Source organism: Saimiri boliviensis, chromosome 2 (genome assembly GCF_048565385.1).
Source record: "Saimiri boliviensis isolate mSaiBol1 chromosome 2, mSaiBol1.pri, whole genome shotgun sequence".
NCBI lineage: Eukaryota > Metazoa > Chordata > Mammalia > Primates > Cebidae > Saimiri > Saimiri boliviensis.
This window is the reverse complement of record NC_133450.1, coordinates 22,892,071-22,908,920: the sequence shown is the minus strand read 5'-3', so window position 1 is coordinate 22,908,920 and position 16,850 is coordinate 22,892,071. Positions and strand designations below refer to the sequence as shown.

General features: G+C 36.9%; 1 protein-coding gene across 9 annotated transcripts in view; it reads right to left on the bottom strand.

Annotated features, from left to right (window-relative positions):
- CEP128 (centrosomal protein 128) overlaps positions 1 to 16,850 on the bottom strand; it is a 476,123-nt gene that overhangs the window by 302,753 nt on the left and 156,520 nt on the right. For all 9 annotated transcript variants that reach the window (XM_074392897.1, XM_074392891.1, XM_074392894.1 and 6 more), the window contains one exon: positions 7,845 to 8,009. In XM_074392897.1, coding sequence (XP_074248998.1) covers positions 7,845 to 8,009 — 165 coding nt within the window. The remainder of the gene's footprint in view (positions 1 to 7,844; positions 8,010 to 16,850) is intronic.

The window sequence follows — 16,850 nt, the reverse complement described above, 5'->3', positions numbered from 1 at the left end:
TAATGGAAAGTGCAGAACACATTTGCCTTCTCCTCTATGCCATTATAGTTGTCAACCCCTCAGTGAGTTAAGGATGAAATGGCAGGCCTCTTAATCAAGTCCAGGTCAGGGGTGGGTACAACTTGTAAACTTTGCCTTTACTCCTAGAATTCGCTTAAAATCAACCTCTTTGATTGTTAAAAAAAAAAAAAAAAATTTGGTAGAAAAGTCGTTGCCAATTGAATCATTTCAAAAAAGCTTCACCATAGCTGCACTGTAATTCAGAAAGTAGAAACCGGAAGTACTTATATCCACCTTTATGTTTTTTCCCTCTCTCTGCCACAGCTGCACGTATAAATGCAGCTTCTCCCTTCCCATTGTATATTCACTTCATTTTTACATTCTAAACTTTTTTCTTAACATCTGACATCATGTTTCATAAATGGAAAGCACTGTTATTTCAGCCTACTCTCTGTAAAAGTCAAGTACTACTCTGGGCTTAATGACTACATGTAATTCAATTAAACATACTTTAAATGAAAACTCCTAACATGTATTATTTGTCTTCAGCCATTTTATTTTTTTATTATTTTTTTTTTACAAAGATGGGAATCTGACAGGAAACTACTCATAACATCCTAGTTAGTGTTTACTTAGAGTATCTGGTTTAAATTTGCTTCCAAATTAATGTGTGATGGTTACAACTTTATTCTACTCACACAACTTAAAATAGCTGTAGCACCAAAAAAAGACCACAATCTGCTTAAAAATGGCCTAAAGTGTAAACATTAAAGTAAATGCTAGAAGTCAATAGCTCAGTTGCTTCTATTTCTCTGATTTCTCTGGGAAAATCTGAAGACAGAAAATTCTGCCTGCTATCATCAAATACCTCTTAGTAAAAAATGTGACAATGTGATTTTGCAAAGTAGTGAGGACTTCAAAGAATAGACATCTGACAATCACATATATTTTTCCACATCGTCAACAAATAGCAATCCTAAACAGATGGTCAAATTAGAAACACAAAGTTTAAAAACACTGATTCACTTTTTCCTCTCACAGATATCTTTTATGTGGAAAGTTTGGGTTTTAATTAAATTTTTTTAACAAAATCATTGATGACTCACATTCCAAAATTTGTTGGACTAAAAAATAAAAGAGTATATGGTAATTTGTTGAATGTAATAACCCTAAATTTAAATTCACTGCTAAGAGTTCAATGAAAAGACACAAATGTGAATCCTTTTGTTGGCAATAAAGGAGAAGAATATAAGGAATGTTTGCTCATATCCTGTTCCTACCATGTCTCTATGCAATGTTGGGCAAGTCACTATATTCTCTCAACTTCGGTTTCCACCATCTGTAAAAATGGGCACCATAAATACACTTGCAAGTGTGAATTGTAATTACTATTTTTTAAAGATCCACATGTTGTATAAGAAAACGATTTCAAGTGTTTTTATCCAACATAATGACAGCTTTAAAATATTACTATATGTCACTTTATAAATGACTTAAATAAAGCATTTCATGGGAAGGAACAAAAATGCATTTCTATGTATCCTGGTCTATTCAACACAAGTTCCTATCAATTGCTACAGCCTTAGATGTCTCATAATTTGTGGTCTTAAAAGTATCTCTTAATTGTTTCATTGAAGTTTTTCTCATCTTCTGAAAGAATTAATGGCAGAAATTAAGTTCCTCTAAAGAAAACTAAGTATAGCTATTGAAATAAGTATGTATTAAATGAGATAGCTGGGTATCTCCTATAACACTAGCCAGAAATGGTTCTTACTGATTCTGATACAATGGAAAGAACAGGATTGGTAACCTTGAGTCCTGTTTCCATTTCTACCCAAGGATAGCTGGGGGCTCTTGAGGAAGTCAGTTAATTATTTGGGCTAGAATCTCATCTGTAAAATAAGGTATTGGGAGCTGACCTTGTCTTTAAGATTATGTTTCATCTGACTTCATGTTTAAAATTCTTATACACTTTAAAATAACACTGATACCAAATGTTTTGGGGAATTAATGATATGGACAGTACACATGGAAATAGTGGGTAGAAGAGGTTGCAGTTCTCTGGCAAAGGCCGCACCCACAAATCTGGAAACTCATGTCCCTAGATGAGAACAAAAATTTCTGTTTTTGTGCCTGAAAGTTGCCTTTTGGCCCACCTTGCCCCCTATCCTGTACCATAGAAACCCTAAACTCCTGGCTCCATGAGCAGAAAAGAAGATAAACAAAAGGCAGAAGAATGGCAGAACAGTGTGACAGACAAAAGAGGAGTGTCTGAATATCAAGAAGAGTTGGGTTGGGGAAAGTTGGAGAGACAGGCCACTGGACGGCCAAACTCCAGGGAAAGATCATCTTCCCATTCCATCCCCCTTCCAGCACCCCATCCATCCTGCTGACAGCCACCTCCACCACTCAGTAAAAGCCCCACATTCATCCTTCAAATATGTATGTGAACTGATTCTTCCTAGATGCTGGACAGGACCTGGATACCAAGACAGCACTGAGCTGGTTAACACTTAAGCCATCTGGGGACGGCGAGGCTAAAAGAGCACACTGTGACACATGCCTACTAGGCTTCAGTAGTCACAGACACCTATCTCTGGATGCTGCTGTGGGACCGGATCCCAGAGGTATTTGCCCCAGCTCCTGCACCTGCTCATCTGTGTGCTCCCCCTCCCATAAGAGGTTTCAGCGTGCATGGCAGCCAAAAAGACAAGCCACACACCCCCGTCGCACATCCTGTGAGGAGGTCAGGGAACTCTCCCATCTCATTATCAGCTTTGCCTCAGTAATCCAGTGGTAACTTGTAAACTCTGAGAAAATACTTATTATAGAAAAGCTAACACATAGATTTTTCTGGAGCAGAAAACCTGAAAAACTACTGAAGAATCTTGCTAACTGAAAGGTGTAAGACAGTATGTCTTGTAACAGAGGAAGCTTCTTGTATATATAAAATGAAAACAATCAGTAAAATTAAATTATTCCTTCACTAGTACTGGAAAATAAATGTCTTTGTTATATTTGTGTTCAACTCAGGAAAACAATCTCACAATATTTCTATCATTTCCTTTACAAATTTTTGTCATTGTGTATAAATACATCTGCATAAAATATTGTACATATTATCTGATAAAACAGCCATATTTATAAAACATAAGGATGAAGAAAACATACATAGTATAAAGAGAATAATCTATAAAATGTCAATTTTCAGTGTTAACTTTTTAAAATATACAAAAATGTTCAAAATTAAAATCAGTTTTTCTTGTAATATATCTACTACAAAATTACTTGTATCTTTACAAAGATAGCCAGTGTCATTTATAAATTCATAGCTATTTGCATAAGAATTTTTTTTTATTACATCAGATGCAGATCTGTATAGATCAGACATTTAAAACCTTAGTTATGTAAACTTTAATGCTGACTGGTTGAACAAAAATGATTTAATTATGCACTAACTTTCTTTGATTCAGATTCCAGTGAAACCAATAAAAATATACTTCTGATAGAAAAAACAGGTAAATGTCAGGAAAATCAAAGGATTAATATTTAAAACAAAAGAGAAATAAAATATTTCACTGTAAAATGTAAGCAAAAGGAATAATACATTTTAATGACACCATGGATGGGAGAAAACTCTTTCTGAAATATTTCAGGGTAGCTTTTTGGCCCTGGTTAGAAGCTCATAATCAAGTACCAAATGGATATGCAAAAATCTGTGGGTTGTATAACACTCGTTCTCTTTGTCATGTAAAACTGAAAAATAACCTTTGACAAAGCAAGATCAGATGTTGGAAAAAATGCATTTTAATACCACATGTCACCACTGAATGCATGAGGAAAATATGCTAAAGTCAGTTATTTTGTGGATATTTAACGACAGCAGTGTTCTACCACTGTTTAATGCTATCACAGATGCTAATGATTTATATAAATTTTGATGCAGTTTTAATATTTCTTAGCTTATCAGGTAATAACATGACATGAAACATATCTAAAACAAATCACAGAGTCAAAATAATAGCAAGGCTTTAAAAAAAGGTTGTGTGTATTGATAGCCTCAGTGACATCACACATTGATGTTGGGGATGGGCATGCAAAATGCCACTTTGTTAGGCAAATCAGAAAGCTCCCCACCCCCCACCCCCGCCACCCCTTTTGATTATAGTAGAGCTGGTCCTTCAATCCATAAGGCCTCATTTATTAAGTTCATTGCATTGCTTACATTGTAATTTTCAGGCTACTAGTCACTGGGTTTTCCTTCCTTGAAAACATATTTTTATTTTCTTTTCTTGCTTTTATCTGCCCTATACGGGCCACTTTATACGTGTGTATGTGTATCCATATTTCTTTACATTTATACATACATGTATGCGTGTGTGTGTATGTGTGTGTGCACAAATATGCCTCTCTGTCCATGATTTACTTACAGATTACCTACTATGTGTCAGGCTCTGTGCCTGGTCTTGGAGATGGAAATATGACCAAAATGTAATTCCTCTCCTCAAATATCAAGCATAATTATGAAACTGCCAACCTGTTTGGTTTGCTTAACACATGTGCCTTCAATATTACTTGCTGATGAACCTACCAGCTCTTTTCACATGTGTGCCTCCTTTGTGGATCGACTGTTTCAAATGATTCAACATAGTCTGGTTCTAAACTTCCAATCAGCAAAGCTCTGTGGCTTTATTATTAGGTAAATCCTAGGTACATTCTTTTTATTACTACCCTATCCTTAGGCTGACCCTAGGCAGTCATTCCATATATGCCAATCAGTTGACTGCTTGGTTGAACCAGTAGTCCACATATATTTGGAAACATAACAATAACAAAATAATGGCAGCTACCACTAACTGATTTCTTATTAGATACCAGATACCATGCCAAGCACTTTACATATGTTCTCACACTTAATCCTAAAGTAAGGTATTATTATGCCTATTTAAAGGATGATAAAACTGAGGCTTTGAGTTTTAAATAACTTGCCTAAAGCCACACAGATAGAAAAAAATTCAAAGTTTTGCCCATAATCGTTATTGCTATACTACTTCTCAAAGAGAAAGTTCCTATCTGTAGTTAGCTCAATCCAACAAAATTTGATTCATAGCTAACTAAACTAAAGGTTGGATCAACACAAACAGGTAAATCACTCTAAAGTACATAGCAATCATGTATACCAAAAATAAGTATTAAAGATTAGAAAACATATAAACTACATATATATTAGCACGTGCGTGTGTGTGTGTGTGTGTGCGTGTGTGTGTGTGTATCGTTAAGATTACATACCATTTTAGGCTACAGACACCATCTTTTCTCTCTGTTAGCACCCATTGTCAGGACTTGAGCACAGTTAGTCAACAACAAACCTCTATCTTAAATCTGTCCTATCCTCAACATCCAGCACAATGCCTGCCACATAGCAGATGATTAATACATACCAATACTGTAATAAAATCATTAACTCTTAAAGCTCTGTTCTGAAGTGAATGCTTCACTTATATGCATCTGAAATATTATAAATAGAATCTGTGCTGAAGCATTTATTTTAAGTAAGCAAGGGATACTTGACATTTTGCCTCACTACAACCTCCTCCCCTCTACCTAGTTCAAGTGATTCTCCTGCCTGAGCTACCTGAATTAGCTGTGATTACAGGTGCCCATCACCACACCCTGCCAATATTTGTCTTTTTAGCAGAAATGGGGTTTCACCATGTTGGCCAGGCTGGTCTCGAACTCCTGACCTCAAGTGATCTGCGCACCTTGGCCTCCCAAAGTCCTAGGATTACAGGTGTCAGCTATTACACCCAGGGGACATTTTCAACATATCAAATTTTTCGCCACTATTTCTTAAATGCAGTAATGAAATATAAAACATATCAATGCAATCTTCTGGCTAATTTCATAAATTAGAATTGTATTATGAAAAAGTTGAGAAATTTAGCATTATCACCAGAGCCACTACAACCTGGCAATAAATACATTAAATACATATGAACATTAGACACAATCCAAACAGAGCATGACGTAGAACTAACTGACAGCTGCTGTCAAGACTGTAGGCCTCAATTTAGCAACAGAAGCACGTTTACTCATAAACTCCTAACTAACTTACACTTTATTTCCTTGGTTTTAACAATTACTAGAGAACTATATATATATATATGTATGTATGTATGTGTGTATATATATATATAAAATTAATTTTATGTTTATATATATAATTTTTTCTACTCTCTATATATTAATAGTAGCAACATTTGATACACAACAAAAAGCAGAAAGGTAAGCAAAGCACTAAGAAAGTTTCTTCCTAGAAGTTTTGTATTTTCTTTTTTTTTTTTTTTTTGAGACGGAGTTTCACTCTTGTTACCCAGGCTGGAGTGCAATAGCGCGATCTCAGCTCACTGCCTCCACCTCCTGAGTTCAAGCAATTCTCCTGCCTCAGCCTCCTGAGCAGCTGGGACTACAGGCATGCGCCACCATGCCCAGCTAATTTTTGTATTTTTAGTAGAGACAGGTTTCACCATGTTGATCAGGATGGTCTCGATCTCTTGACCTCGTGACCCACCCGCCTCAGCCTCCCAAAGTGCTGGGATTATAGGCGTGAGCCACCGCGCCAGGCCTATGAGTAGTTTTATGACAGCCCACCCAGTGCTAATTCCTTTCACCATAAATTTTGGTAACCCTGATTGAGGACATATGTGTATTCATTTGTCCCATGAATATACTGTCTTATCCTATTATCCATACTTTGATGGTCATTTTTTACATTTCACTTCTATTACCTTCAGTTTCAAAGCCCTTCATGATGTGGGTGGAAGACAGAGAAAACAAGTTTCAATATTCTGTCATCTATTCTTAGTTGACTTTTTGCCACAAGAGAACCTCAGAAGTAGTGACTTCTAAAAATATCTACCATAGCCAACACCTGATACATGGAAGTTACTCAATAATTTTATACATCTACTCAAAGGAAAGCAGTGAGCCTGGTGTGGATGTACCAAAGTTACAACCTTCTCACTATGAGAATTAACAGTCACAGTGCCTACCACATAAGAGAACACTTAACTGTTACATATTTTAAGCCTCAGTTTTGTCACAGATTAAAAGGGATCAATAAGACCTAACTGCTATAGACTGAACATGTATATCTCCCAAATTCATAGTTGAAACCTAATCCAGTGTCATGATATTTGAGGGTGGGACCCTTGGGAAGTGATTAGGTCATAAAGGTAGAACCCTCATGAATAGGATTAATGTCCTTATAGAGACCCCAGAGAGCTCTCTCCTCACTTCCATTATGTGAAGACACAGCAAGAAGAAGCATCTATGAACCAGGAAGCATGCCCTCACCAGACACTGATTCTGCCAGCACCTTGATCTTGGACTTCCCAGCCTCCAGAACCATGAGAAATAAATTTCTGTTGTTTTTATTTCATCCAACCTATAGCATTATGTTTTAGCAGCTCAGACTAAGACACTAACCCAAAAAGTTGTAAGAACTAAATGGTGAGTAGACATAGGAAAATCAGGTGGCATAAATATCTGACAGAGTAGATCCTCAATAAATCATCATTCCTTTCTTTTCTACTTCATCTCTAAATTCCTATTTTGAGAAACAGAAAAAGATCAAAATCAATTTTTTGCACTTCATATGTATTAGAAGCTGAATGAGTGATTGAAAGAATAAGTCACAGCATTCTAATAAACTGTCATTTTTTTTCTGTACCAATACAACTTTCCTGTGAAAGACTACAATTATCATTAATATATAAAATATATTCTAGAAGAAATTAAAATTGAAATTAGAATTTGAAATTAGAATTCACTCATATTTTTACCCTTTCTTCTAGTTGATCCTTCAAACACTGGTATTTTAGCTTCAGTTTTTTGTTCTCATTTTCATTCTGGGTTAATTCCTCTGCCAGTCTGTCACACTGTGATTTCAACTTCTCCAGCTGACAACGATGAACTTTAGCCATATTCTTCTCTTCTAAACTTTCAGCCTGAGAAAAAGAGAAGGAAAACAGAGAAAGTCCACTAGCCATAGCCAAAATACACCAAAGAAATTACATATTTTAAAACACATCAAGATTTTAGCTCTTTCAAAGCATTCAGATATAAACATTAAACAAACAGGAAATGTTCTTTGCATTTATTCAATCGCTCATCAGTATTTACCAAGCATTTACGAAGTGATAGATACTGGACTAGATGCTAAATATATCAAATATAAACATTAAGAGAGTCAGATGCAATAATCTAGTTGACAACATTGAATGAGAAGTGCCTATCAAAGGTGAAAGCTGGATATTTTGGAAATCCAAAGAAGAGACACCAGCTCTCATAAGAGGGGAAGAAGTTATTAGAGAAGTGTCCCAAAAGGGAAATACTAGGAGATGTTACTAACTGATGAGTTCCCTGGTCTATAAATGGGGCTTAACATTCCTGTTCGACTTCACTGCTGGTTTCTATGAAATAACTGTGTACTTTTTATATAAGTCATTATCAGTACTACTCTTATGGTGCTAAAAAGTATTATGAAGTGTAACGACCAAGAAACTACAAATATAATATGAATAAGTTTACCAGTGACTTTTTTCAACATCAGTAGTGTAGTAAAACACCTATTTATTGATCTTTAGGGTATAACAGAATCAGCTTTAAAAAAATAAACTTTGGGAATAATCTGTTCTATATAGAGAATTCAGTAAAGATTTGTCAGGTATGTGCACTTAAAGAATTTTAAAATAACAATAATGTAAATACCATGTGCCAGACACTGCTCCAAGACCTTTTGGTATATACTTGTTCCTCATCCTCACAACAACCTTTGAGAATAAAATAACGTATTACTGTAGCCCTTACTGCAATAAGAAGAAGAAAGAAAAAAAAGCTAATCACTTGCCCAAAGATACACAGTGAGTAAAAGGAGAGTCAGGATTTGAACCCAGGAATTCCTTCTAATATCCATGCTTTCAACTACGCCACACTGCCTCCCAAAAAGTACAATATTTTCAGGTTTTAAAAACCAACTTGGTGTAACTATAAATGCTAACAAAACACACCTACCACTTGCTAACAGCCTGTAAACAATCACATTTAATCTGTTTAAAATATAATGTTATAACGCCTAAAATATGTTTATTTTTATAAGTTTATTATATGAGTTTAATTAGGTATGTAGGAGCATAATCAATGGAAACAATTTCCCAAAAGAAGTTTTGTGAGTTTTAGACAAAATCTGTATTTTATTTACCCCACAAAATTTACTTAAGACCTGATGCCACATTAAATTAACAAAGAAATTGATTTTTTAATGAGCAATCCTATATTCACAGCCCAAAATAAATTTACAAAATAAAGTCTCTCATCAGGAAAATTGTTCAATTATGATTTTAAGTTTCAGTAGAATGCTTTTACTTTTCTTTATGTCCTATCAAAAGCACAGGTAAATATGAAGAATTTCCCCCTGAAGTCAGTAGTGTGCTGAAGCCAGCTCACAGGCACTGTCAAAAGCCAGTTGTGCTCTTATCTTCCCAAGTGCATCCCTCTCCAAAGACGTCTCATTTGTAGCTTGAAATCAGCCAAGAAAGGGATGTTCAGAACCATCAAACTTGGCAAATGCTATAAACCAAGGGTTTTCCACCCACAGGAAGCTTGTTTTCAGATATTTATCAGCACACAAATACTGATGCTTGACTAACAACTTACTTATTATTGTGGTTTTTATTACATTTATATTTCATTTTAGAATTTACAAAGTGATGTTTTGTGCACAACAACGCAGTGATACAGAAGGACATTACTATTCCTACGTTAACAGTAAGGCACAAAAAAGCGAAATAACTTGACCAAAATCATATGGTCAGCAAACGGTAAAAATACGGAACTCCAATCTTGCATCTTTTCATTCTAAAAAAAAGACTCTACAAAATGATTTTGTTGAAATTATGATGAGGTGATAGACCAATATCCTGAAAATATTAATAGCAGACCACGTCGTTAAAACAGTTTAAATTTAAATTTAAATTTAAATTTAAAAACAGGTATGAGGGGTGATTCTAGATGGAGCAAAAAAAATTGAACTAATTTGTACAGAGAAAAAATATGGTTGACTTAACAGAGCCTTTTAGACTCAAAAATGTAATAAAGTTAGGCTGAAAGACACAAAATATAACAGGTATAGAGCCACTTGTTTAAAACCTTATTGTGTGTACAATTCAATGTACTATATCTCCTATGATAGCCTTTGCTATCAACTCATTTTAATTAATATAAGTAAAAAGTATGGATATATCAATTATTCCTTAAGGGTAAATTGTTTGGCTTCAAAGGAAACTGCGAGGCTCACACAATCCATGGTCATTCTTCCAACTCCTGTGCAACCTCAATACCACATTAGGAAATAGCTTTAACAGCCTTCCCAGATCTGAATATTTCAAACTAAAAAAAAAAAAAAAAAAGTTCAAAGGTTTCAAAAGATCCATGGAAGGCATATAAATTCTAAATTCTTTACACACAGGGAATTTACTAAAGCTTTGTTATCATCTCAAAACAAATGAACTCAAAGTACTTCCTAAAGAAAAAAAATGAGGAAATCAATTTGGCATATTACATGGAGAAATCTAAACCAAACAGATCATAAAGCAAGTCAGGAGCAAATGCTCTGATTTCCAGCTTTTTAAACATTTCAACTCATATTTACTGAGTATCTTCTGCATGTCTGGAACATTATGCTAAATAGCATAAGGGATACAAAATGACTTAGATCTAATGCCTGTTCCTCTAGAGACTTATGAACATGCAACAAACCAAACCACAAGGCAGCCTAAATGTGCTATATCTGAGGCACCAATAAAGACCTACAGAAACACAGAGGACCAAATGATCAGCCCCACCTCAGTTGAGATTTATGCCAACTACAGTGGATCCATAAAAGAAGTAAAAATTTGGGCCTTAAAGGATTTGGCAGAATTATTCTTCCTGCAGACTAGCAGGCCAACTCAGACAGAGAATGAGCAGTGAAAAGTATGCATGGGAATCTATATTTGTATGAGGAATATTGGAAGCATAAACGGTAATGAATGTACATGAGTAAGGGAGAACCATTTCAAGAGGGTCTGGACTGGAGTAGAGACTTTATTACAGAGACAGTAAATAATCAGTGAAGGTTTTTCAGTAGAAAGTGACATACTCAGATATATATTTTGGGAAAGGAAATCAGATAGTATCTGAAGGCTGAAAGAGAGGAGTTGGGGTTAGAGAAAGGAACTAGGGGGACATAGGGAAGTTCCTTAGAAGTATGACTAGGTTGTCCAAGTTAGCAGTCTGCATTCTGTTTTCTAGTAGGACAAATGATATACTATACATATGCCAATGTATCCATTAGCAAATGCAATTACTTTGAAGCAAGCTATACATCTGTTACTCTATTTCTCACTGAAGAATGCATATCTGAATGTGAGAATTACGGCCTTATAGAGATGATCTTGATCTTGCTCTAACTGAAAAAAATATTACTAACCCTGACCATTCTGTGGATTATCACACAATCTAAATAATGGTGATAAGGAGGGAGGGAGTCAAGATGGCCGAATAGACACAACTCTGGTGCACAACACCCAGTGAGAGAGATGCAGAAATCCAGAGATCTCCTAGCTCCAACCAAGGTACTAAGTGCATTTCAATGGGTCTGGCCCAACAGTGAGCAAAGCCCAGGTAGGGCAGACAGAGGCAGGGAGGGTTGCCACTTCACCCAGAAAGCGCATCTGACCAGTGAGTCAGAGGCTCCCCTCTGACACTCTGGTCCAGATACAGCACTTCCCCCAAACCCTCAGCAATACACAAAACAGGGGATCTTTGCCAGTCGAGTGCCAAGAATTGCAAGTGCAGAGTTGAATAATAATCCAGGACAGTGTCCTGGATTGATGCACAGATATAAGCAAATGCATAAACCCATAAGCCAGCCAGAAGAGCCTGTGGACTGAGCTATCGCTCCCTCCCGCTGCCCAGAGAAACAGGGAGCTGAAGGTTGGAGGAGAGACTGAGCAGCTGGGTGGGCCCCTCCCCCATGACTGGAGAGAGGGAGCTGAAAACAGGGAGACAGGCAGTGTGGCTGGGCAGGTCCCTACCCTCCCCCACAAACCCCAGAGGGCTGAAGCACAAACTCTAGTGGGTTGCACAGCCAGTGCCACAGTCTGAGCTGAACCCTGAATGATCCAGCTCTGTGGAGGAAGGACATAGCCCACCATTAAAGGGGTGGGACTAGGCCTCAGGTTTTAACAAAAAACACAGGAAGCATCGGTAGCAACGGGACTTCATTTTTGACCACCCAGCAGCAGAAGAGGCAGGCCCAAACTCCCAGTGTAAACAAAAAAGACACAGGAAGCTTACCTAGCAACCTGAAGGAGTCCACAGAAACCAAGTAGCATCCCGCCAAGCAGACATGACGAAGCAGCTACCTGAGACCAAAGCCAGGAAAATCCATGCAGATGGGAAAAAATAAAAAAATTTAAAAATAAAAAAAACAGTGCAAAAAATATAAAACCATCAAAGACCAGAACATCTATTCTCCTTCAAGCGATCACAACTCCTCAACAACACAGGAACACAACATGACCAAGAAAGAGTGTAACAAATTGACAGAAACAGGCTTCAGAAGGTGGATAATAACAAACTTTTCTGAGCTTAAGGAACACATTCTAACTCAATTCAAAGAAACCAAAAACCTTGAAAAAAGGTTAGACGAAATGCTAACTAGAATAACCAGTGAGAGAAGAACATAAACAACTTGGTGGAGTTGAAAAACACAGCATGAGAACTACATGAAGCAAACACAAGTTTTAATAACCTAATTGATAAAGCAGAAGAAAGGATATCAGAGATTAAAGATCAACTCAATGAAATAAAAAGAGGAGGCAACACAAGAGAAAAAAGAGTAAAAAGAAATGAACAAAGCCTCCAGGAAATAGGGGATTATGTGAAAAGACCTAATCTACTCTTTATCAGTGTACCTGAATATGACGGGAAGAATGAATCCAAGCTGGAAAACATGGTCCAGGATATTATCCCAGAGAACTTCCCAAGCCTAGCAAGACAGTCCAACATTCAAATCCAAGAAATAAAGAGAACTCCACAAAGATAGTCCTCAAGAAGAGCAACCCCAAGGCACATAACTGTCAGATTCACCAGGGTTGAAATGAAGGAAAAAATCCTAAGGGCAGCCAGAGAGAAAGGTCAGGTCACCCACAGAGGGAAGCCAATCAGACTCACAGTGGATCTCTCAGCAGAAACCCTACAAACCAGAAGAGAGTGGGGACTGATATTCAACATCCTTAAAGAAAAGAACTTTCAACTAAGAATCTCATATCTAGCCAAACTAAGCTTCCTAAGTGAAGGAGAAATAAAATCCTTTATGGACAAGCAATTACTGAGAGATTCTGTCACCACCAGACCTGCCCTACAAGAGCTCCTGAAAGAAGCACTAAGCATGGAAAGGAACAAGTATCAGCCACTGCAAAAGCAAACCAAATGGCAAAGACCAAAAATGCAATGAAGAAAATGAGTAAGCTAACAGGCAAGAAAACCAGCCAGTAACAAAACGGCAGAAGTAAATTCACACATAACAATATTAACATTCAATGTAAACGACCTAAATGCCCCAATCAAAAGACATAGACTGGCAAACTGAATAAAAAGTGAAGATCCATCAGTGTATCAGTGTGCTGTATTCAGGAAACCCACCTCACAGACAGATAACATAGACTCAAAATAAAGGAATGGAAGAAGATTTACCAAGCAAATGGAAAACAAAAAAAAGTAGGGGTTGCAATCCTAGTCTCTGATAAAATGGACTTCAAACCAACGAATACCAAAACAAAGAAAGGCATTGCATAATGGTAAAATGATCAATCCAACAAGAAGAGCTAACTATCCTCAATATATATGCACCCAATACAGGGGCACCCAGATACATAAAGCAAGTTCTTAATCACCTAAAACGAGATTTAGACTCCCACACAATAATAGTGGGAGACTTCCACACTCCAGTGTCAATATTAGACAGATCAACAAGACAGAAAATTAAGAAGGACATCCAGGACTTGACTGCAGAGCTACACCAAGTGGACCTAATAGACATATACAGAACGCTCCACCCCAAATCCACAGAATATACATTTTTCTCAGCACCACGTCGCACTTACTCTAAAATTGACCACATCATTGGAAGCAAATCACTCCTCAGCAAATGCAAAAGAACGGAAATGATAACAACAGCATATCAGACCACAGCACAATCAGATTAGAACTCAGGATTAAGAAACACATTCAAATCCGCACAACCACTTGGAAACTGAACAACTTGCTTCTGAGTGTCAACTGGATAAACAATGAAATGAAGGCAGAAATAAATATGTTCCTTGAAACCAATCAGAATGAAGACACAACCTACCAGAATCTCTGGGACACCTTTAAAGCAGTGTCGAGAGGGAAATTTATAGCAATAAATGCCCACATGAGAATCAAGAAAAGATTTTAAATTGACACCCTATCATCAAAATTGAAAGTGCTAGAGAAGGAAGATCAAAAAAACTCAAATACTAGCAGAAGACAAGAAATAACTAAGATCAGAACAGAACTGAAGGAGATAGAGAACACACAAAAAAATCTTCAAAAAATCAATAAATTCAGGAGCTAGTTTTTGAAAAGATCAACAAAATAGACTGCTAACAAGACTAATAAAAAAGAAAACAGAGAAGAATCAAATAGATGCAATTAAAAAAAAGATAAAGGGAATATCACCACTGATCCCAAAGAAATACAAACTATCATGAGAGATTCCTATACACAGCTATATGCACATAAACCAGTAAACCAGGAAGAAATGGATAAATTCCTGGACACTTGTACTCTACCAAGACTAAACCAGGAGGAAGTCGAAACCCTGAATATACCAATAACAAGGGCTGAAGTTGAGGTAGCAATCAACAGCCTACCAACCAAAAAAATCCAGGTCCAGACAGGTTCACAACTGAATTCTCTCAGACATACAAAGAGGAGCTGGTTCCATTCCTTCTGAAACTATTCCAAACAATACAAAAAGAGGGAATCTTCCCTAAATCATTTTATGAGACTAACATCATCCTGATACCAAAACCAGGCAGAGACTCAACTAAAAACGACAACTTCATGCCAATATCCATGATGAACACTGACACAAAAATCTTCAATAAAATACTACCAAACCAAATGCAACAGCACATCGAAAAGCTTATTCATGATCAAGTAGGCTTCATCCCGGGGATGCAAGGCTAGTTCAACATAAGTAAATCCATAAACATAATCCAAAGACAAAAACCATGATTATCTCAATAGATGCAGAGAAGGCCTTCGACAAAATTCAACAGCCCTTCATGCTAAAAACTCTCAATAAACTAGTTATCAACGGAATGTATCATAAAATGATAAAAGCTATATATGACAAACCTACAGCCAATATCCTACTGAACAGACAAAAGTTGGAAGAATTCCCTTTGAAATCAGGCACTAGACAAGGATGCCCTCTCTGACCACTCCTATTCAATACAGTATTGGAAGTTCTAGCCAGAGAAATCAGGCAAGAAGAAGAAATAGGAAAGGAGGAAGTCAGTAAGAAAAGGAGGAAGTCAAACTGTCTCTATTTGCAGACAACATGATTGTATATTTAGAAGACCCCATCATCTCAGCCCAAAATCCTCTCAAACTTATAGGTAACTTCAGCAAAGTCTCAGGATACAAAATCAATGTGCAGAAATCACAAGCATTTCTATATACCAATAACAGACGGAGAACCAAATCAACAGCCGACTCTCATTCACAATTGTTACAAAGAGAATAAAATACCTAGGAATATAATTAACAAAAGATGTAAAGGACCTCTTGAAGAAGAACTACAAACCACTGCTCAACAAAGTAAGACAGGACACAATCAGATGGAAAAACATTTCATGCTGATGGTTAGGAAGAATCAATATCATGAAAATGGCCATACTGCCTAAAGTAATTTATAGATTCAATACTATCCTCATCAAGCTACCAATGACCTTCTTCACAGAACTGGAAAAAACCACTTTAAACTTCATATGGAATCACAAGAGAGCCCGCATAGCCAAGGCAATTCTTTTTTTTTTTTTTGAGACGGAGTTTTGCTCTTGTTACCCAGGCTGGAGTGCAATGGCGCGATCTCGGCTCACTGCAACCTCCGCCTCCTGAGTTCAGGCAATTCTCCTGCCTCAACCTCCTGAGTAGCTGGGATTACAGGCATGCACCACCATGCCCAGCTAATTTTTTTTTTTTTTTTTTTTGTATTTTTAGTAGAGACGGGGTTTCACCATGTTGACCGGGATGGTCTCGATCTCTTGACCTCGTGATCCACCCACCTCAGCCTCCCAAAGTGCTGGGATTACAGGCTTGAGCCACCGCGCCTGGCCTAGTCAAGGCAATTCTAATTAAAAAAAAAAAACAAAGCCGGAGGCATCACACTGCCAGACTTCAAACTATACTACAAGGCTATAGTAATCAAAACAGCATGGTACTGGTACCAAAACAGAGACATAGTCCACTGGAACAAAACAGAGGCCTCAGAAGAAATACCACACATCTACAACTCACCTGATCTTTGACAAACCTGACAAAAATAAGCAATGGGGAAAGGACTCCATGTTTAATAAATGGTGTTGGCAAAACTGGCTAGCCATGTGCAGAAAGCAGAAACTGGACCTCTTCCTGTCACCTTACACTAAAACTAACTCCTGATGGATTAAAGATTTAAAAATAAAGCCTAACATCATAAAAACACTAGAAGA